This window comes from Bubalus bubalis, chromosome X (assembly GCF_019923935.1).
Source record: "Bubalus bubalis isolate 160015118507 breed Murrah chromosome X, NDDB_SH_1, whole genome shotgun sequence".
Lineage (NCBI taxonomy): Eukaryota > Metazoa > Chordata > Mammalia > Artiodactyla > Bovidae > Bubalus > Bubalus bubalis.
In genome coordinates, this window is record NC_059181.1 from 63,207,359 (window position 1) to 63,227,813 (window position 20,455).

Consider the following 20,455-nt stretch of genomic DNA (forward strand, 5'->3'; position numbering starts at 1 on the left):
AATGCTAGTCCTTGTTATCCACTCCAACCTGAATGCTCAGCATGAACTGCCAAGTGCCAAAGAATGGCACTCAGCCTGCCCCCATGGTGTCAAGCTTAGTTTTGCCTTATAAGTTTACCAGACACTCGCTGAAGGAATTCCCGACCTGACTTTGAATATCCTTCCTGCTCTGAGCCCTTTACCTGACTGCTGGTATCGTCCACAGCCACCCAACACAGTCTTGCCTCCTTTCTGTCTCCCAGTCATGTCCCACTCATTCCTACCTTTGGACCTTTACTCAGTGTTCCTCTTCCCTGGAAAGCTAGCCCTACCCTTCCCCTTTCCAATTCGCACCCATCTTTCACTTTTCCACTCACGCTTTACCTCCTCCAGGAAGCCTTCCCTGATTATCTCAATTTATCTTCATCTTCCCCTTGTGGCTCAGCTGATAAAGAATCTGCCTGCAATGCGGGAGACCTGGGTTTGATTCCTGGGTTGGGAAGATCCCCTGGAGAAGGGAAAGGCTACCCACTCCGGTATTCTGGCCTGGAGAACTCCTTAGACTGTATAGTCCATGGGGTTGCAAGGAGTCTGACACGACTGAGCGACTTTCACTTCACTTCCCCTTCTTCCAACTCCCTCAGCAGTCTAAGTTAGAACCACATAACTGAACATGCACCGACATTTTCCTGGCAACTTTTGAGTCTTCGTCTCATTTCCTCAGGAAGTTGATAAATTCCTTAAGAACAGCTAGAATGTTTTCCCCTCTTTTGCCATCTGCCCCTGGCATGTAACCAGTACTGGGTACTCAACAGGTGTCCAGTAAAGACTTATCAATTGATGTACCTATATGCCCGGGTATGGCCAAGGGAAGCTAGAGTTCTGGCTCTCTTCCTGGCAGTGAGCTCGGGCTGGAGTGAAGAGAAGGCAGGGAACCAGTGAAGCTGACTTCAGTTATTTCTTCACTGCCACCCGGGCCACAGAATTAGCAGGGTCTTCAGGTACTGTCCTTTAGACTGGACTTCTCTCTCAGTTAATGGTTGACATTCTCTGTTTACCTTAATGATTGCCAAGATCTGTTGCTGCACACGGTACATTTTGTGGCTCAACTGCCTTGGCCCCGAAGGTAGAAGGCAATTTGGAAGAGGTTTGGGGGTTGTGGGATGGGACTGGAAACACTTTGGTCCATCCCTAGCCACTTAGGGCATGGGTAATAAGCAGAAAGCCCAAGAGAACCCTGGTATGGCCATGTGGGGGAAGCCCTGCTATCTCTCACTTTGGCCTCAAGGGGCCAGTAGCCATTGCCTGTGGCTGTTTTTTCTCTCCCTATAGTCAGCATTTTCAAGGTTGGGAGCTGGAAGGGATGGCACCCAGTGCAGGAGCCCTCTCTGTAGCTCATCCACACACCGGATCTACCTGTGGCCGGCGGGTGGGGGAAGGCTGAAGGCTGAGGCCCAGGTCCAGTTCTGTCTCCCAGATTGGGCTAAACATGCATACATGGGTGACAAAGATGCCTCTCTTCCTCTGGGATGGGGCAGTAACTTCAGGCTATGTGATTTGTCTCTCCAAAGTCACCGGGAGTTCAGGGGATCAATCTTATTTAATGATTGTATGAGGGAGGAGGTAGAGCTGGTTAATGTTTGTCTGGTTCCTCTTGGGCTGTGGGCCATATCTGGCTCCAGCCCTGGGCTCTTTGTCCCTCCCCTGGACTGGGCTGACAGTACCTAGTGACATAGTGCAGACACGCCTGCAGACATTCCCTGGGAAAGGGCAGCAGCAGCCAGGTGAGGAAGCTGCGGGCTGAGGGACATGGGCCCAGGGGCTGGTGTGGCCCAGGAGGGAAGAAGTGGGGGTTGGGGAGAGGTTTGGTTCTTGCCTTCTCCTGGGCTCTGCATTCAGCCACTTAGATCCCTTCTGTGTTTCCCTCTGAGTTGGACTGAAGCACCTCCTACCCGGGTGCCAGGCTTGCTTAGTCTCTCTCTGTAGCCCCCAACTCATCCTTTTCCCAGGCTCAGTGTTGCTTCTACTCTCACTCTTTTTTGCCCAGGCAAGAATCACCCTCATCCCCACAGGATCAAATCCCCAGAAAGATTGGAGGGGGCCCCCAGGCTCAGAGTGGCTAAGTTTATATCTTTAAGACATTTCCTGCCACACAGGGTTAGGGTTCAGTGGGGGCCGCTGGGCACTGCCAGGTGCTGTTTTCCTTCCCTGATTAGAAGGCTAACCAGGCGTGCAATCAACATAGGGGCTGCGGGCGGATGAATACAGCACACTCGGTAGGCACAGAGGACCAGCCAGCCGGGCCAAGGTTTGGGAACATGTATTTCCATTTTCTTGAGAGAGGCAGGGAGACTCAAGCTGAGCTTGGAGTAACTGATGACTGGGAGATCTAAAGGATGGGTAGCCCCCTAGTTGTTTGAAAGTTGTTCCATCTGTTGGGAATGGCACGGCAGAATGCACGGACTTAGAAAATGAGAAGAGAGGAGAATAGCGACAAGATGGGTTTGAATGGAGAGAAGTATAGAGGAGGATGCAGCAGAGCAATGGGGAAGGGACCCAGGCTTTGATGAGGGGCCAACATGAGCCCTAATCTGAGTTCCAGCACTGGCTTACCAGCTATGTGATCAATTACTCAGCTTCTTTGAGTCTCCATTGCTTCATCTGTGAACTGCAGACAATAACTCACAGCTCACAGGTCTGTTGTGGGGATAAGAGTTAAGGAACAGACTACTCCTAGCACAGAATAGGTATTCTCTAAGTGGTGGCTGCTATAATAAGCCCAAGTAGAGAGCAACAGGAAGTCAGAGAGTTGATGGAGGAGTAAAAGGGTATAGCCCAAACAGTGAGAAAGGGAGCTGATATTACCATGTGGAAAGATCATGACAGAGCGAGAGAAGGAGAAAACTGGAATGAGCTAGACTGGCCCTGACCCAAGCCTGGCCACAGGATACATATGACAGTGTGGAGGGAACAGTGCAGTGACAGGTGCTGTGGAACCACAGGCTGGAGGCAGGGAAGAGAAGCGGGTGAAGAGGGAGAGGGATGGAGTGGTTTGGTCTTAGCCACACCAAACTGATGAAGGCAGCTGGAAACTCAGAAGAAAATCTGAAAAAAAGTCCCCTGTCCTTTCTTGCCAGAGGCTGCCTGTGAAATGGGGGAGGGAGTATGGAGTCTGAGGCTGAGTGTAACCTCATTTAGCCAAGCCAGGCCCCTCTTTCCGAAACCAAAAAGATACAAGGATTTCCCATAGTTGGAAGGAGGGATAGGAAAGAGGTAGGAGCAGAAAGACATAGACTTGAATGTGTGTGTGTGTGTACACGCATACACACGCATGCAGGCACATGTGGAAAGGAATGCGGAGAACAGTTTTTGAGTTCTGAGATCTAATTGATCTCAGAATGCAGTGTCCTTAAAGGAAGAAAGGCTGCCAAGGTACAAAGACTTTGAGGTCAGAGGAAAACAAATTTGAAATTTGACTCTACCATTTAGCAGAAGTGCAGTTGTCATTGAGGTAAGTTGTTTAACTTCTCTGAGCCTCACCTTCTCTGTCTGAGAAATGGGTATAATATTAGTTGGAGGGACTAAGGACAGTCTCCTGATTTTGACCTGTGCTTGAGTGCTTGGGCAAATCTGGATCTGAGGACAAGGGCAGAGCCAGACAGGGTCAGAGAAATCTTGTCTAATTAAACACAGGAGCCAAACATGCCTGGAGCAACACAGAGCATATCAACACCTGGACTTTAACCCAAAGTCACAAAAACAGTTTGGATTTCAAAATCAGGTAACTCCCATGAATGTTTTTGAAATGAAACCCTTGAGTACTGATGTTGACATAGGGATCAGCTCTTTCTAAACGGAGAGCAAAAATTGAGATCTCAGTGCTCACACAAGGGTCCTTAGGTGCTCTAAAGGGAGCTTCTGGCTATGTCCCAGAGGGCTCAAGAAGGTGGGAGGTGGAGAGCTAAAAGAACCTAGAAACTCAGGGGTGGCCAGGCTGTCTGTGAGACATCCCTAAACGACAGAAGAGAAGAGAACAGCTGAAGTTGGCTTTGGGGTTTGAGGAAGCAGCCAGAGAAAGGTAAGGAGGGGAAAACAGAACAAATCTGGAGGCAACTGAAAGCCCTGGGAAGGGAGGGGAGGAGAAGAGTTGTCAGTTATAGGAAAGAAGAGAAGGGCTAAAGGAGAATAAAAGTCAGACCAATCTTCAATCTCTCTGTTTCTTAAAAGCACTCATAGAAAGAAAAATTATAATTGTATCTGAGGCAGCAAAGCTTCTGGGAAAAAACATGGGCTCTGGAGTCAGCTTGTGTGTCTGTGTGTGTGCGTGTGTGTGTGCATGTGTGTTAGTTGCTAAGTCGTGTCTGACTCTTTGTGACCCTATGGGCTGTAACCTGCCAGGCTCCTCTGCCCATGGGATTCTCCAGGCAAGAATTCTAGAGTGGGTTGCCGTTCCCTTCTCCAGGGGATCTTCCCGACCCAGGGAACAAACCTGCGCCTCCTGCATCTCTTGCACTGCAGGCAGACTTTACCACTGAGCCACCAGGGAGTCAGCTTGATCTGGCTCAAACATCCCAGCTCTGGCATGTACTCACATGAACCTTGTGACACTGAGAGAAGTCCCTTCACCTTTGTCTACCTCAGTTTCCTCATCTGTGACATGAGGGTTACAAATAGCACCTACCTCTCAGGGTTCTTTTGAGGTTTACAGGAGATGGTGTGCAAGGGCCTGGCAGAGAGCAGGGGCTTGGGAAATGGTTATTCTTAACAATATGCTCCTCCACCACCTATTTTGACTCTAACAGGTCTCATTGGATGAAGCATTTCTTTGCATTGTACCTCCTGTACCAGCTCTGCCTTCAGAATCCCAGGGTTGGGAGAAAGGGCACCTGTGTTCCTGCTTTTCCCGCACTGGTTTAGGCCCACAGCATGAACTGACTGAGGCTTTTTTTTTTTTTTAAGCTGAATTAAGAAAGCTTGTGCAGACTATCCCTTTACCCCTTAGTTTCTTTCATTCCGCTCCCCCAACTTTTCTTGGGCTTCTCTGGTGGCTCAGTGGTAAAGAATCCGTCTGCCAATGCAGGAGATGCAAGAGACCTGGGTTCAATTTGTAGGTTGGGACGATCCCCTGAGAAGAAAATGGCAACCTGCTCCAGTATTCTTGCCTGGAAAAACCCATGGACAGAAAAACCCAACCCATGGCTGGCTACAGTCCATGGGGTCACAAAAGAGTCCGCCATGACTTAATGACTAAAGAACAACAAATTTTTCTAGCTACTAATACCCTCCCCCTTCCCTCTACAACAGCGAGGACCACCCAGAACTTGCCACAAAGTTCAGGCCTTATGTTCTCACAGCTAGTTCCTGGCTTGCAGCATAATCTTGTAATGGCAGACAAGGTGGGAGGTAGAAGGAAGCCCCCTCCCCTTGCCTAAGAGACAGAGGGGAATTTCTTCCCTAGAGCAACTGGCAAGCTCCGGAAACCAGGAGTTACAATATATACTTGACCCGCGGGCAGGGCAGCAACAGAATGGTCTGTTCTATTTCAGACAGACTCTATAGGTCAACAGCAGCATTGGGAAGAAATAAAGAGGGATATTGGGTTTGGCAAACCACTTAGTTCCCCCCCAAACCACATTGTTTTCTCTTCCTGATAAGGTTTTACTTCCCTTGATCACTAACCATGAAATTGGAGCTGGGCTAAGAACTTTTACAGGTTGCTTCATTGAACCTCACAATAACACTGGGTATGAACCTCATTTATAGATGTGCACACAGACTCAAAGGTTTGGTAACTTACCCCAGAGTCATAGTAGATTAAAAAAAAAAACAAAAAACCCGAAGCTAGGTGGCTCTTATCTTTTCCATCTTCTAACCTTTTTCTGTTGGCTTGGTTAACTTGCTTTTTCTTCTGGCTTGTCCTCACTTGGCCATCCTCTGTACGGGCTCAAGGAGAGATGGTCAGGCTTTGCTCCATGACTTTGGGATCGGACTGCACTCACAGGTTAGCAGCTTCCTTGTTTCTTGTGTTTTTATGGGTAGCCTTGCTTCTGTTGCTGTTGTCGTCATCATTAACAGCTAGCCTACACTTCGGGAAACACCATCTGCAAAAGCACAAAGACTGCACCATGCAAAGAGCTTAGGCTTCTGCTTCAGACACTTTTGTGTTTCATCCTACTCAGACACTTCAGCTGTGTGACCTTAAGTGAGTTACTTAACTTATCTGAGCTTCAGTTTCCTCAGCTGGAAAGACTGGGGTAGCAGTTCTTAGAGGCTTGCTAAGTGGGTCAAAAGAAAGAATATATGGGAAAATACTTAGCACAGTTCCTAGCTTGATAAAAGTGAGTTCCTTTTCCTAACCTCAGGCTCACCCATATCCTGGAGGGGATTTAAGCCAGGAAAAATCCTGCTGAATCTAAGTTTCTAGTAGAGTCATGGGAGAGGGCCTTAGGCCAGAGGCTTCTGGTTCCCCTGGGTCCCATCTTACATGCACCTGTCCTTGTTCCGTCTTCCCCCCCGCCGTGGCCATTCTTCTGGTGGGGCTATGGGGTGGGTGCGGCGATGGACCGGGCGGGCACAGAACAGGTGGGTGCAGGCTGGGTGTCCGGCGCTGGGACACAAGTGCTCTGTGTGTAGGGTGGGCGGAAGTCAGGGCGTTTGATCTGAATTCTAAAGGGCGTTGTTCAGAGCCCCACAAAGGTCCCATTGTGCACACACTGGGTATAAAGCAGCATATGACTCCCCAGCACCGGGCGGTGATGAATTGGGACGCAGGCGCGAACCCAGGGACCACTCCCCCTGCATAGACATGAGACCATAGGGAACCTGTCTGGGTGGCCTCAGGGATAGGCGCTCCCCAAGGTAACGGGGCTTTGTGGGTTTAGCCCAGGTCCAAACTTAAGGAGCTGGGGGAGGAGAAGCTAAAGAGGATGGCTGATGGCAGAACAAGATGGACCTGGCAAGGAAGGGCAGGAGAGGAGAGAATGTTGGATGAAGGTGGAGAAGAGAGATGGGGCTCAGGGAGGTCAAGTCATCAAGTGAATGAGTGAGGAGGAAAAGAAAGAGAAGGAGAGGCTGGCAAGGGAGAGGGAGTGGTGAGAAAAGCTATGACTCTCCTTCTTCCTTTCTTGTCACTGGCTCTTGGAAGGGTTGGGGGGAGGTGTCAGGCAGTGTTATGGAGCCTGGCTTTCCACCCCAGCTTTCTGACAGCTTGTTCTGTGGCTCATGTTTTGCAGGTGTGAATGAGGCAGGATGAACTGGACGGGTTTGTACACCTTGCTCAGCGGCGTGAATCGGCATTCTACTGCCATTGGCCGAGTATGGCTCTCTGTCATCTTCATCTTCAGAATCATGGTGCTGGTGGTGGCTGCTGAGAGCGTGTGGGGTGATGAGAAGTCTTCCTTCATCTGCAACACCCTCCAGCCTGGCTGCAATAGTGTCTGCTACGACCACTTTTTCCCCATTTCCCACGTGCGTCTGTGGTCTCTGCAGCTCATCTTGGTGTCCACCCCAGCTCTCCTCGTGGCCATGCACGTGGCACACCAGCAGCACATTGAAAAGAAAATGCTTCGACTTGAGGGCCACGGCGACCCCCTGCACCTGGAGGAGGTGAAGAGGCACAAGGTCCACATCTCAGGGACACTGTGGTGGACCTATGTGATCAGCGTGGTCTTCCGGCTGTTGTTCGAGGCTGCTTTCATGTATGTCTTTTATCTACTCTACCCTGGCTACGCCATGGTGCGGCTGGTCAAGTGTGATGCCTACCCCTGCCCCAACACAGTGGACTGCTTCGTGTCCCGCCCCACAGAGAAAACCATCTTCACGGTCTTCATGCTGGCCGCCTCAGGCATCTGCATCATCCTCAATGTGGCTGAGGTGGTGTACCTCATCTTCCGGGCCTGTGCCCGCCGAGCCCAGCGCCGCTCCAATCCACCCTCCCGCAAGGGCTCAGGGGGCTTCGGCCATCGCCTCTCACCTGAATACAAGCAGAATGAGATCAACAAGCTGCTGAGTGAGCAGGACGGCTCCCTGAAAGACATACTGCGCCGCAGCCCCGGCACCGGGGCTGGGCTGGCTGAGAAGAGTGACCGCTGCTCGGCCTGCTGATGCCACAGACCAGGCAACCTCCCATCCTGCCCCCTACCCCTGTCCTGCCCCAGGCCTGCCCCTCCTTCTCCCCTGCCAGTGCGCAGGCCTCTGCCTGCTAGGGGTTGCTCCATCAAAACTTTCCTTCCCTCCCTACTTCCCTTCCTCCCCAGGGCCTTCTGCCTCAGGGCCTGAAGGTGTGGGGAGCTGGAGGCCACCCACGCCAGCACTCAAGGCTATCGGGGGTGCAGGCAGCTCTCGTTGCCTGCACCCCTTTCTCTTCCCTCTCCCTCTCCCTGGGACCACTGGGGACCAGAGGTGGGATGCTCTGACAACATCTCCAATTATGAAACTAATCTTAACCCCGTGCTGTCAGATACCCTATTTCTGGAGTCACATTGGTGGGGAGGGATGTGGGCAAGTGGAGTGGAGGGAGGGTGCTGTGGACGTGTGGGTGGGGAAGGGAGGGTAGCAAACGAAAGAAAAGGAGGAACAGTGCTTGCTGGCCCTGAGGAAAAGAAGGACATATCTGGGGTGGAGGAGCTAGGGAGGGAGAAGCAGGCAGATAAGTTGGAGTGGGGGTTGGTCAGGGTTGCCTTTGCCTCCAGTCCCCAAGGCCTCTCTCTGCCTGAAATGTTACACATTAAACAGGATTTTACAGTAAACGAAGAGGTGGCTTGTGTGTTTGTGAAGTTCTTTCTCCTGCAATCTCTGACCACCCCCTGGATGAGCTGGCCTTGGCTTTTTGCTGATCAAGAAAGAAATGGGAAAAGAAAGAGAGCAATTTGAGTAGCTGAAGCTGCCAAGGAGGGACTGCCGCGCATATCCCACTACCTCACAGGCCAGGCACAACCAGGCCCAGAGCCATTCTCTCCTGTTTTTTGTTTGGTTTGGGTTCTTTTGTCCCCGTTTTAAAATAACAGCTTTATTGGACTCTAATTCACTCATCCCTTTCTCTGATTGATTTTTTTCATCCATTTTAAATATGTAGGTAATATATTGAGTTTGGGTGATTTTGTGCAGTTTTGTAAACATGACCACAATCTATTATAAAACATCTACATGCCCTCAAAAAGTTTCCTTGGGCACCTTCCTCTGATTTTAAAAAGATTAAAATGACAACTCCCTCTGGAGAGACAGGAAATGATGGAGAAAGTTCACAAGTCTGAGAGGGTAACATACATCACCTTGGCGAGGCCTGTCCCCTGCACTCCTGGGAGGAAATATGGCCTGTCCTCCCTCAAAACTGAGCCTTCACTGCCTATGGATGCTCTCCAAGCCACCCACTGGATTGCACAGTGACTCTGACCCCTTTTCTCAGATGGTAGCCCTAATTCTACCCTTCTCCCCAGTTTCCTTCCCTCAGGAATCAATGCCTCCCACCACAGAGATGTCTCTAACACAGGTTAAGCATTTCACAGCAGCAGTTTCCTCAGCATCACTCACCCAAGCAGCAGGTACCTCCCCTCTTTCCCTGGGGGGCTGTGGTGGGAAGAGCCCCAGGCTGGCACTTGATAAAGCTGGGTTCGAGTCTTGGTTCTGTCACTTAGTAGCAAGGTATTCCCTTCTGCAAGCTTCAGCTTTCTTATGAGCAAACAAGGGCTGGCCCAGAACCTTTCTAAGCTTCCTTTGACACTCTGGGCTCCATGAGTTCCCCAAGCCTCCCCCAGTCTCATGAGGGTTCCCTGTTGCAGAGTCACTGCCCTCACCAATGGCCCCCAGGAGTAAAAGTTTCCCCTACAGTGGGTTTCTCCCTTCAGCTTCCCTACCTCTTAACAGAAAAAATTATTTGCTACTCCCTTTCAGAGAATGCTGACTCCCTGTGGGAAGTATGTCAGAAAGGAAGAAAAAATCAGGCATAATCTTACCAGAATTGTTCTCTAGAAACAATCTTTCTCCTTCAGACAGAGAGCCTGGGAGGTTCCTCATTCAAGGAGGTTTCTCCTTTAGAAAAGAAAGGAGTGCACAAGTATTCCTTTCCCACACACTTGGCAATCCTGAAAAAGAGTTTCCTCCCCTCTTAAGAGAGAGACATTTCTTTCCTGCAAGAAATCTCCTTCCTTAGTAAACCGACAGCTACTGTCAGGGGAGAGGTCCCCATCCCCTCACAGTGAGTGGAGATTTCTTATCTTATTGAAATACATTCTCCCTCCCTCCACAACACAACACAACAAACAACAGCACCTCCTTTCTGTCCAAAAGGCCAAAGAAAGTTTTTAAAATTCCATCCTGGTTCAACAAAGGAACTTCATACCCTTCCCACGTTGAGAAATGTTAAATCTATCACCTCAGAAATCGAGTTTCTCTTCAGATTCTAAGAATTCCCCTTGGAAAGGGGTTCCATCTCCAGATCAAGACTTTCCTCTCCAGGGGGCAGTGGTGGGACAATAAAGCTACTGGGTTGGGTGTTCCAGACAAAAGGACACTTTCTCTTGTGTGTTGTGAAACAGGTGCATGCATGTGTGCTCAGCTGCTCAGTCGTGTCTGACTCGTTGTGACCCCATGGACTGTAGCCTGCCAGGCTATTCTACCCATAGGATTTTCCTGGCAAGAATACTGGAATGGGTTGCCATTTCTTCCTCTAGGGGATCTTCCCGACCCAGGAATCAAACCCACATCTTGTGCACTGGCAGGCGGATTCTTTACCACTGAGTACCTGGGAAGGTGGGAGCAGACCAAAGGAAGTTTGAGGGGAGCTGGTGTACATAATATATATAGCAAAGAGGGAGGCGGGTACAGCAGACTAACCCTAGGACCGACTTTTATTCGAGGTTATGTCACAAACATGTAAGGGTTTCTTATACAGGAGGCAAGTGGGGCTTAGTACTCGTCACACAGAAGACACCCGTAGAGCAACTGTAGTAGTGAGGATGGCAATGAAATGAGGAAACCTACTTCTAGCCCCTGGAAACTTCATACTTATCCTGAGGCTCAGCTTCCTCATCTGAAATATAAGCTCTCTACCTCTTTCACAGGAGCTTTTGTGAGACTCAAACAAGGTATGTTCAAAAGCTGGTTATACACTGTAAAAGTAAGGGACGATAGTATCATCAGCACTGAGACCACAGCCTTAGGGCATGCTAGAACTCGATGAGCCAGAAAGGAGTGAGGCTGGTTCAGCCAGGTTGGAGCTAGTGGAAGGAACTTGGCAATGAAGGGTTTTCCCAGGGAATGGACAGCAGTCTAAACAGCAAAGTCCAGGAGATGTCACAAACTTCTTCTGAGCATGACCCATTTAAGGGTAAATATTCAAGGGGTGTGATCTGAGGGTGGAAATGGCTTGACATTCTCTCTCACGGTACTAGTACTTCTTAGAGACATTTCTGGTCTTTTTAGAGCATCTGTGTGTGCTGAGATACCAGGAGCTGGGGGCAAAGGAACAGAGTCAGCTCCTGGATGAAGGGACTGGTTGAACTAGGAGAGTCGTCAAGGCCCCAGCCAGCTGAGTTGGGATTTCAAAGCAGGCTGCAGTCTCCATAGAGAATTGGCATGGCAACCATGAACTGATTCGGATGCCCAATCAGATAGCCTGGGTGCACACAGTGGTGGCTAGAGGGGAATGCTTGCTCCATTTACTGATTCCACAATACGTAAATGCCAGACTTGACCTGTGAGACAGAAGGGGCTATAAAAGCCCACCAAGCTAGGCTCCCTTTGATTCCTGGACTAGGCCAGTCTGAACCTGTCAGGTGGGGAAAGGATTGGGGCACTTAGGGAGGGAGAATAAAGCGGGCAGAAACCATACAGGTATCTGAAAGGGTATGGTGTTGTCTTCAGAGTTAGACAAACAATCTGGTATGAAGGATTTGAGGAGGGAAATGGCTAGATGGGAGGCAGGACAGATAAACTGTGACCTGTTAATAATGGGCCTTGTACGTCACTATAAGGCATTAAGACTGTTCTATAGTTGAGTTTTGAGTAGGGGAGTGCCACCTTCAGATTTGCAGTGTGGGAGCTCACTCTGGCAGCTGCAGAGACAGTGGATTGGTGGTTGGAAAAATGAGGGGAAGAATGACTGGCCATGGGACTGTGGCAATAGCCCAAGTCGGGCCTGTGGGACTTGGACAACGGCAGGAGGAGTTAAGAGGACACAAATGTAAGAGACTCTTTGGATGCAGGATTGACGCCAGGACTTGATGTCTGAGTGTGGCGAGACTGAGGAGCCAAAGATCATTTGGAGATTTCCTCCCCCTTCCTTGACTGGCAGACTCCTAATCATTGAAGACTCAGCTCAAAGGTCAGTTCCTAATATGAAACCTTCAACTCTCTTCTCCTTGCACCCTCCCCCCAACCCCTCAGAAAGAAGGAGTCCTCCCCCCATTCTGAATTCCCGCAGGATATTGTGGTAGTATGTGTTGATTAGAGTTCTTATCAAACTGTGTGGTAATTACTTGCATAATCTTAGCACACAGTAAGTGCTTATTCTGTTGAATTAAGGGCAGTAGGAAAGAGGATATAGGCATGTGCAAAGGCTCAGGGTCTTGAAAGAGTGGAGTGTGTCCTAGAGCAAAGAATGCCTGGGATGGGGCTCAGGGTGTGATAGGAAATAAGACTGGCAATTCAGGCGGGGGCCAGGCCATGAAGGGTCTCATATGCTATGTGTAGAAATTTACACAGGAGTTTGAGCTCTCAACTATCACAGGTAGGTATGCTTCTTTTTTAAAAGTTAGGTCCCTGCTAGTGTGCGTGCATGCTAAGTTGCTTCAGCTGTGTCCGATTCTTTGCACCCTTAAGGACTATAGCCCGCCAGGCTCCTCTGTCCATGGGTTTCTCCAGGCAAGAATACTGGAATAGGTGGCCGTACCCTCCTCCGGGGGATCTTCCTGACCCAGGGATCAAGCCCATGTTTCTTATATCTCCTGCATTGGCAGGTGGATTCTTTACCACTATGCCACCTAGGAAGCCCAGGCTCCTACTAGACTTGTAGGCAATTCTGTACTCATCATGGTAGGCAGACTGGAGGTACTGAGGAGATTAAGGTCAGGGCAGACCTTGCACAACTTGATGCATTAAGGTTGACGGAGAACTATGGAGGAAAGGGCAGAGCGATTTGACAGTGGACTTCAAAGAGAAAGGGTAATTTATTCAGGATGGTGAACAACTGTTCTCCATGTCAACTGAAGACCCTCTAAAAAGTCAGTACAGCATAGTGACCTTTGCCAAGTTGTTTGGCCACTCCATGCCTCAGTTTCCTCTTCTGTAAAATAGAGATAATAACAGTACATCTGTCACAGGGCTGCAGTGAGGATCAAATGCACTCATTACATAAAAGACACTTAGAATAGTACCTAGTTGATAGTAAGTTCTATGCAAGTGTCTGTTTTATTTCCTCCCGCCATCTTTGCCATCCTCCAAAGATTCACCAAGAAAAAGAAATGCAAAAAGGCAAAATGGTTGTCTGAGGAGGCCTTACAAATATCTGTGAAAAGAAGAGAAGCAACAGGCAAAGGAGAAAAGTAAAGATATATCCATTTGAATGCAGAGTTCCAAAGAATAGCAAGGAGAGATAAGAAAGCCTTCCTCAGTGATCAATGCAAAGAATAGAGGAAAACAATAGAATGGGAAAGACTCGAGATCTCTTTGAGAAAATTAGAGATACCAAGGGAACATTTCATGCAAAGATGGGCTCAATAAAGGAGAGAAATGGTAGGGACCTAACAGAAGCGGAAGATATTAAGAAGAAGTGGCAAGAATACACAGAAGAACTATACAAAAAAAGATCTTCACGACCCAGATAACCACAATGGTGTGATCACTCACCTAGAGCCAGACATCCTGGAGTGCAAAGTCAAGTGGGCCTTAGGAAGCATGTCTATGAACAAAGCTAGTGGAGGTAATGGAATTCCAGTTGAGCTATTTCAAATCTTAAAAGATGATGCTGTGAAAGTGCTGCACTCAATATGCCAGCAAATTTGGAAAACTCAGCAGTGGCCGCAGGACTGGAAAAGGTCAATTTTCATCCCAATCCCAAAGAAAGGCAATGCCAAAGCATGCTCAAACTACCACACAATTGCACTCATCTCACATGATAGCAAAGTAACGCTCAAAATTCTCCAAGCCAGGCTTCAACAGTGTGTGAACCGTGAACTTCCAGACGTTCAAGCTGGATTTAGAAAAGGCAGAGGAACCAGAGATCAAATTGTCAACATCCGTTGGATCATCGAAAGAGCAAGAGGGTTCCAGAAAAGCATCTACTTCTGCTTTATTGACTATGCCAAAGCCTTTGACTGTGTGGACCACATCAAACTGGAAAATTCTTAAAGAGATGGGAATACCAGACCACCTGACCTGCCTCTTGAGAAATCTGTTTTCAGGTCAGGAAGCAACAGCTAGAACTAGACATGGAACAACAGACTGGTTTCAAATCGGGAAAGGAGTACGTCAAGGCTGTATATAGTCACCGTGCTTATTTAACTTATATGCAGAGTACATCATGAGAAATGCTGGGCTGGATGAAGCACAAGCTGGAATCAAGATTGCCAGAAGAAACATCAATAACCTCAGATGTGCAGATGACACCACCCTTATGGCAGAAAGCAAAGAAGAACTAAAGAGCCTCTTTATGAAAGTGAAAAAAGAGAGTGAAAAAGTTGGCTTAAAACTCAACATTCAGAAAACTAAGATCATGGCATCCAGTCCCATCACTTCATGGCAAATAGATGGGGAAACAGTGGAAGCAGTGGCTGACTTTATTTTCTGGGGCTCCAAAATCAGTGCAGATGGTGACTGCAGCCATGAAATTAAAAGATGCTTACTCCTTGAAAGAAAAGTTATGACTAACCTAGACAGCATATTAAAAAGCAGAGACATTACTTTGCCAACAAAGGTCCATCTAGTCAAAGCTATGGTTTTTCTAGTAGTCATGTATGGATTTAAGAGTTGGACTATAAAGAAGGCTGAGCACCGAAGAATTGATGCTTTGGTGTTGGAGAAGACTCTTGAGAGTCCCTTGGACTGCAAGGAGATCCAATCAGTCCATCCTAAAGGAATTCAGTCCTGAATATTCATTGGAAGGACTGATGCTGAAGCTGAAACTCCAATACTTTGGTTACCTGATGTGAAGAGCTGACTCATTTGAAAAGAGCTTGTTGCTGGGAAAGATTGAAGGTGGGAGAAGAAGGGGACGACAGAGGATGAGATGGTTGGATGGCATCACTGACTCAATGGACATGAGTTTGAGTAAACTCCAGGAGTTGGTGATGGACAGGGAGGCCTGGCAGTCCAGGGAGGCTGCAGTCCATGGGGTCGCAAAGAGTCAGACACGACTGAACTGAACTGAAAGATTCACCAGCTCTTTCAAACACTGAGCTAAATTCTTTGTCTCACCTAACATGTTTTCTTGACTGTCTAGTTGTCAATTGTGTGCTGAAGTAGGTAAATCTTTATGTTTGCACACATGTAATGGTACATATGGCCACATTCGGATATAAGTGGAAGGATGGTTGTGGGGGGAGGGCCTTAATTCTTAATGTAGTTTTAATGAAAAGAATGTGTCTCAATCATAATAAATCCTGAAACTTTATTCCCAGACTTACAAATAACTTAAGTGTGGGACTTCCTTGGTGGTGGTGAAGACTCTGTGCTCTACTGCAGGGGGTGTGGGTTCAGTCCCTGGTTGGAGAACTAAGATCCCACATGCCATGCAGTGCAGCCAAAAAAGAAAGAAAGAAAAAGGGAAATAACTTAGGTGGATGAAAGGAAAGAATAAAGAGGATTGCTCATGGAGCACCAAGTATGGACCAGATTTGGTGATAAATTAAGCACTTATATGTATCATCTCAGTAATGGTAACATAGCTATTACTATACCCATACTTGTAGATGAGGAAATGGAGGTTCAGAGAGGTTGAGTAGTATGTCTGGCTGAAAACTGCAGAGCTAGAATGAACACTTAGGTCTATTCTAATCCAGAATCTGTGCTATCTCCTCTATCCCAAAGTAACCACTCTATGTTGCCCTAGGAAGGCTTTCATGATAGAGGGGGGTTGTGGGGGAAGCTCAGTATGATATGAAAAAATTAAGTTGCTGGAAAACAAGATGTATGTTTGGGGGGCCCTAAGGTTAGGAGAGAGGAATGATGAAAGCTGAAGAACAGGCTGCCCTGCGCTTCTTCCAAGATCTCTGCTTGGAGCAGGATCCAGAAATTGTCCATTTCTAGGAAGCAAGGCAATTTGGGGAGTGCAGGCAAGAGGGGAAGAGAGAGTTATTTAGAACCCCCACCTTTCAACCCCGTGAATCATGACAAGTTTTTAAATCCTACTATTTCTCTCCCTTAAGCTTAGAAATCTCAAATGCGGTCTTCATTTTCCAGCAGTTCCTTTGCCACTTTCTCTTTGCCTTCCACCTTCCCTTTAAGGGGCAAAGCCCCTCATCCCACAATTAGAGATAAAGGTCTTGAAAAGCAAATTCCTTGGAGGATTAATGCCAACAACAACAACAAAAAATCATTCACACTAGAATATAATCAATTCACCAACAAAGAAAGTCTTGTAAGTCGGCTTCCCAAATCTTTCTCAAGTTCCTTTCCTCCTCAGCATTCCCATTATGTTGCAGTCTTCCTTCAGGCCTTGAAATTATCTCCTAACTGGTAATGTAGACAATAAAAGCTAATGTTTATTAAGTGCTTGTTGTGTGCTGGGCACTGTGCTAAACCATATCTCCCTTAATCCTCACCATTCATGGAGGTAAGCATAATTATTGTCCCCAATTTACAGATGAGGAAACAGGCCCACATAGTAACTTGGCCAGACCAAACAGCTCTAGGAAAGAAAGGGCTGAGCCAAGGATCTAGAACTCATGTCTGCCAGATGCCCTAGGCAAAGGACATACCCATTTCTGTACCACTGGCTCCCTGAAACTGGCCTCCTGGGTTTCTTCAGCACTCAGTTCTCCCTTCACCCAGACATGCTAGAGTCACCTTAAAACGTGATGCCAAAGACTACCCTGGTGGTCCAGTGGTTAAGACTCCATGTTTCCAATGCAAGGGGCATGGGTTCAATCCCTGGTCAAGGAACTAAGATCACACATACCCCATGGTGAGGTCAAGAAAATTTAAAAAACAAACAAACAAAAAACCATGAAGCCTACCCTGTCAATTCTTTGTGAAAATACTTTGATGACTTTCCACTGCTTTGAGGATAAGGTATGACTGTTTTGGTTTGCCTGGACCAAGGGGCTTCCAGGATGCTGGGCTTTCATTGCTAAAACTGGTTGGTCACCTTAGCAGGCCTTTCACAACCTGATCCCTTTTCCCCCAGCAACACCTCCCACCACTCCTCATCCCTTTTCCTGTGCAGTCTCCACCTCCTGTGCAGCCCAACCACCCTTTCCTGAAGACACTCCCAAGATCTCTTTTACCTACATGCCTTTGTGCACATTGATCCCTGAACCTCTACGCTACCTGATAAACTATCTACTCTTCATGAGAACACAGCTGCCATATCACCTCTGTGGTCCATCTTAATTTCCTGGGACAGAATGAATAGCAATTACTTTCTACCTTGGTTATTTTATTGACGTATGAGTCTTCCCCAGGGTCAGACCAGGGTGAGACAATCAAGGCACCTAGGGTATAAAACGCCTCCTTAAGGAGGCAGTCACTCTTAGGGTGGCTCAAATGCCAACCTTATATTTGCATGACCCCAGCCATGAGTGCCTCCTTAAACTTTGCACACCAAATGCCTTAATTGGCTCACTCTTGACACAAGCTTGGTCCTATCAGATTGGGGACTTCTCAGAACAGACTCTAAGTTCTTACTCATCTTAATTATGATTAGCACAAGGCTGGGCACAGGGCAGAAATCTAGTTGGGCAAATGACATCACACCCTTCTCTGTTCTAGTAGGGGAAGGAGATAGGAGAGCTACATGGCTTTGGGCCCTGCTGAGGATGGGAGTAGGAGAAAGCAAATTAACAGGCTTCACCCTGGCCTGTGGTATAAAGATAGCTTTTAATCAGGTGGTTTTACCTTTGGCACCTGGCAGATTTGGGGTTCCACCTATTTGTCTGGTCTCTCCTTCTCAGTTCCTTTCACTGGTTAATTGAAGATATTCTCCAAGGTACCATTTTTTTTATCCTTTTCTCTTCTTATTTCCCCCGAATGATCTTGTCCATTCTCATAGCTTCAGCTAGGAGCCTTTTGCAGATGACTTCTAAATTGACACCTCATGCATTATGCTAAGTGAAACGAGTCAGACAGAGAAAGATAAATACCGTGTGATATCACTTGTATGTGGACTCCAAAAAAGCTGAACTCATAGAAGCAGAGAGTAAAATGGTAGTTTGCAGGGGCTAGGGTGTGGGGGAAAATTGAGAGATGTTGGTCAAAGGGTATATGCTTCCAGTTCTAATATGAGTAAGTTCTGAGGATCTAATGTGCAGCATGGTGACTATAGTTAACAACACTGTATTATACACTAAAGAGTTACTATGAGAGATCTTAAAACTTCTCACCACACATACACAAAAAAATGGTAAATAAATGACAGGATGGAGGTGTTGGCTAATGCAATGGTGGTAATAATTTTGCAATATGTAAGTGTACCAAATCAACACTGTACACCTCAAACTTATGCAGTATTATATGTCAATTATATCTCAATAAAGCTAGAACAAAGTAAGACACTTTATCTCTCTTTTAAGCCTCAGACCCACATTTCCAACTGCCTAGTATATATAGTAGCATCTAGCATCATCATTGCTCTTTCATACCCGTTTTGTCATCTGACCTTTGCAATAATTCTGTGAGCAAGTCAGGGCATTTTTTAGAGGAGACTCAAAAGGTAGGCTTGCCCAAGTTTTCGTGGCCGAACTATGATTAAAACTCAAGTTTGGGTATTTTCTTTTATGCCATGTTGCACAGCCCACCACATGGATGTGTCAGTGGAGTCTCAAACCAAATGTGATCAAAACCTCAATTTGTTACAACATCCTCCTACCCTAACTCCCCTGAAAAAAACAACCAACCAACCCCCAAGACAAAACAACAAAACCCTGCCTCTGTTTCCCAACTTGGTTAAAGGAGTGTCAGTTTCACTGTTTCAGCCATCTAGGAGCCTGTGGAGGCCTGCTTAAAACAAGACTTCTAAAAGGACAAACATATCTGGAAGGCTGTGGTCCAAGGCCATTTTTTTTTGCTTGCTATTAGCAGGGTGTCTGGAACCAGAAGGAGCACACAGCCCTTTTTAAAATTGAAAGTCTTTATGCCTAAGATGAAATTGAACTATATGTAGGCAAGAGACGTGTCGTGTTAAAAGCAAAGAATAACACAGCAACTCCTGGTGAAAAACCTAACAAAACCAGAGCAATCTGGGGAAATGTAATTCGTCCTAAGGAACAGCAGCAGGGCTTGTGTCGAATTCCGAAGCAAACTTCATGCTAAGACCATTGGACACAGAATCTGTGTGAAACTGTATTAAGTAAATAAAAGTGTGGATTTGTTCTGTTTTTTAAAAAAGATGTCTCACTTTTCCAGTCATCAAGGCTAGAAACCTGGATTTCATGTTTGATTCTTCCCTCTCTTCCATAGCCTACAGACTTGACCTTCAAAATGTCTGAAACTCATTTTGAATTCATCCTCTTTTTCTTCTCTGTCCCCATTGAGGCTCACAGAATTTTAGCTACAATCCTTCCACTGATGTCCTGGCCTTCTGATCTACCCTACCCCCGACCCTCCATATTGTCCTGGAGATCTCCTCCCTAAAGCAACACATCTGATCCCCTCACCCCCTCATCGGAAATCACAGCCTTTGATTGTGCTGGTCCCCAACCCCTCCTACTTACTGAGACCCGGGTCAACTGCCACCTCCCTCAGTGAACTTGCACACAACCCCCCTATAAACCTGAAATGACTTCCTTATTCCTCGCTTTCTCATAGCACTGCTGCTGCTGCTGCTGCTGCTGCTAAGTCGCTCTGTGCAACCCCATAGATGGCAGCCCACCAGGCTCCCCCGTCCCTGGGATTCTCCAGGCAAGAACACTGGAGTGGGTTGCCATTTCCTTCTCCAATGCATGAAAGTGAAAAGTGAAAGTGAAGTCGCTCAGTCATGTCCGACCCTCAGCGACCCCATGGACTGAAGCCTTCTAGGCTCCTCCATCCATGGGATTTTCCAGGCAAGAGTACTGGAGTGGGGTGCCATTGCCTTCTCCGTCCCATAGCACTAGGTATTGTATTTCATTCTGCTAGTCTCTCAGCTAACTGTTCACTGTTCTCTCCCCACTCTAGCCTGGGAACCTGCTGGGGATAGGATCTCAGTCTAGTTCATCTGTCTTCTCTGAAATGTATAATCTGAAACTAGGTCCTTAAACGTAGTAAGTAGGTCCTTAATAGATAGCTGCTGCATAAATCTTTCTCTTGAGTGTTTGTAAACTTGTTATAACAAGGACCATATTCCTAG

At 47.4% G+C, this 20,455-nt stretch overlaps 1 protein-coding gene and 1 pseudogene across 4 annotated transcripts; both read left to right on the top strand.

Annotated features, from left to right (window-relative positions):
* Window positions 1-1,623: 1,623 nt before the first annotated feature.
* Window positions 1,624-8,730, top strand: GJB1 (gap junction protein beta 1). Of its 4 annotated transcripts, XM_025276095.2 has the most exons (3): window positions 1,741-1,763; window positions 3,673-3,760; window positions 7,212-8,730. In XM_025276095.2, exon 3 carries the CDS (start codon window positions 7,228-7,230, stop codon window positions 8,080-8,082), a length of 855 nt encoding a protein of 284 aa, XP_025131880.1. In that variant the 5' UTR covers window positions 1,741-1,763; window positions 3,673-3,760; window positions 7,212-7,227; the 3' UTR covers window positions 8,083-8,730. The 4 variants fall into 4 exon arrangements, with proteins under 4 accessions (XP_006079480.1, XP_025131880.1, XP_006079482.1 ...); XM_006079418.3 differs by lacking the exon at window positions 3,673-3,760 and having other exon boundaries at window positions 1,624-1,763; XM_006079420.3 differs by lacking the exons at window positions 1,741-1,763; window positions 3,673-3,760 and adding an exon at window positions 3,919-4,057.
* A 9,818-nt stretch (window positions 8,731-18,548) lies between these two features.
* Window positions 18,549-19,477, top strand: LOC102412479 (annotated as a pseudogene).
* The last annotated feature ends 978 nt before the right edge of the window (window positions 19,478-20,455 follow it).

Bases quoted from the DNA above. Each gene is read 5' to 3' on its own strand.
- GJB1 (XM_006079418.3), top strand. From the start codon at position 7,228: ATGAACTGGACGGGTTTGTACACCTTGCTCAGCGGCGTGAATCGGCAT.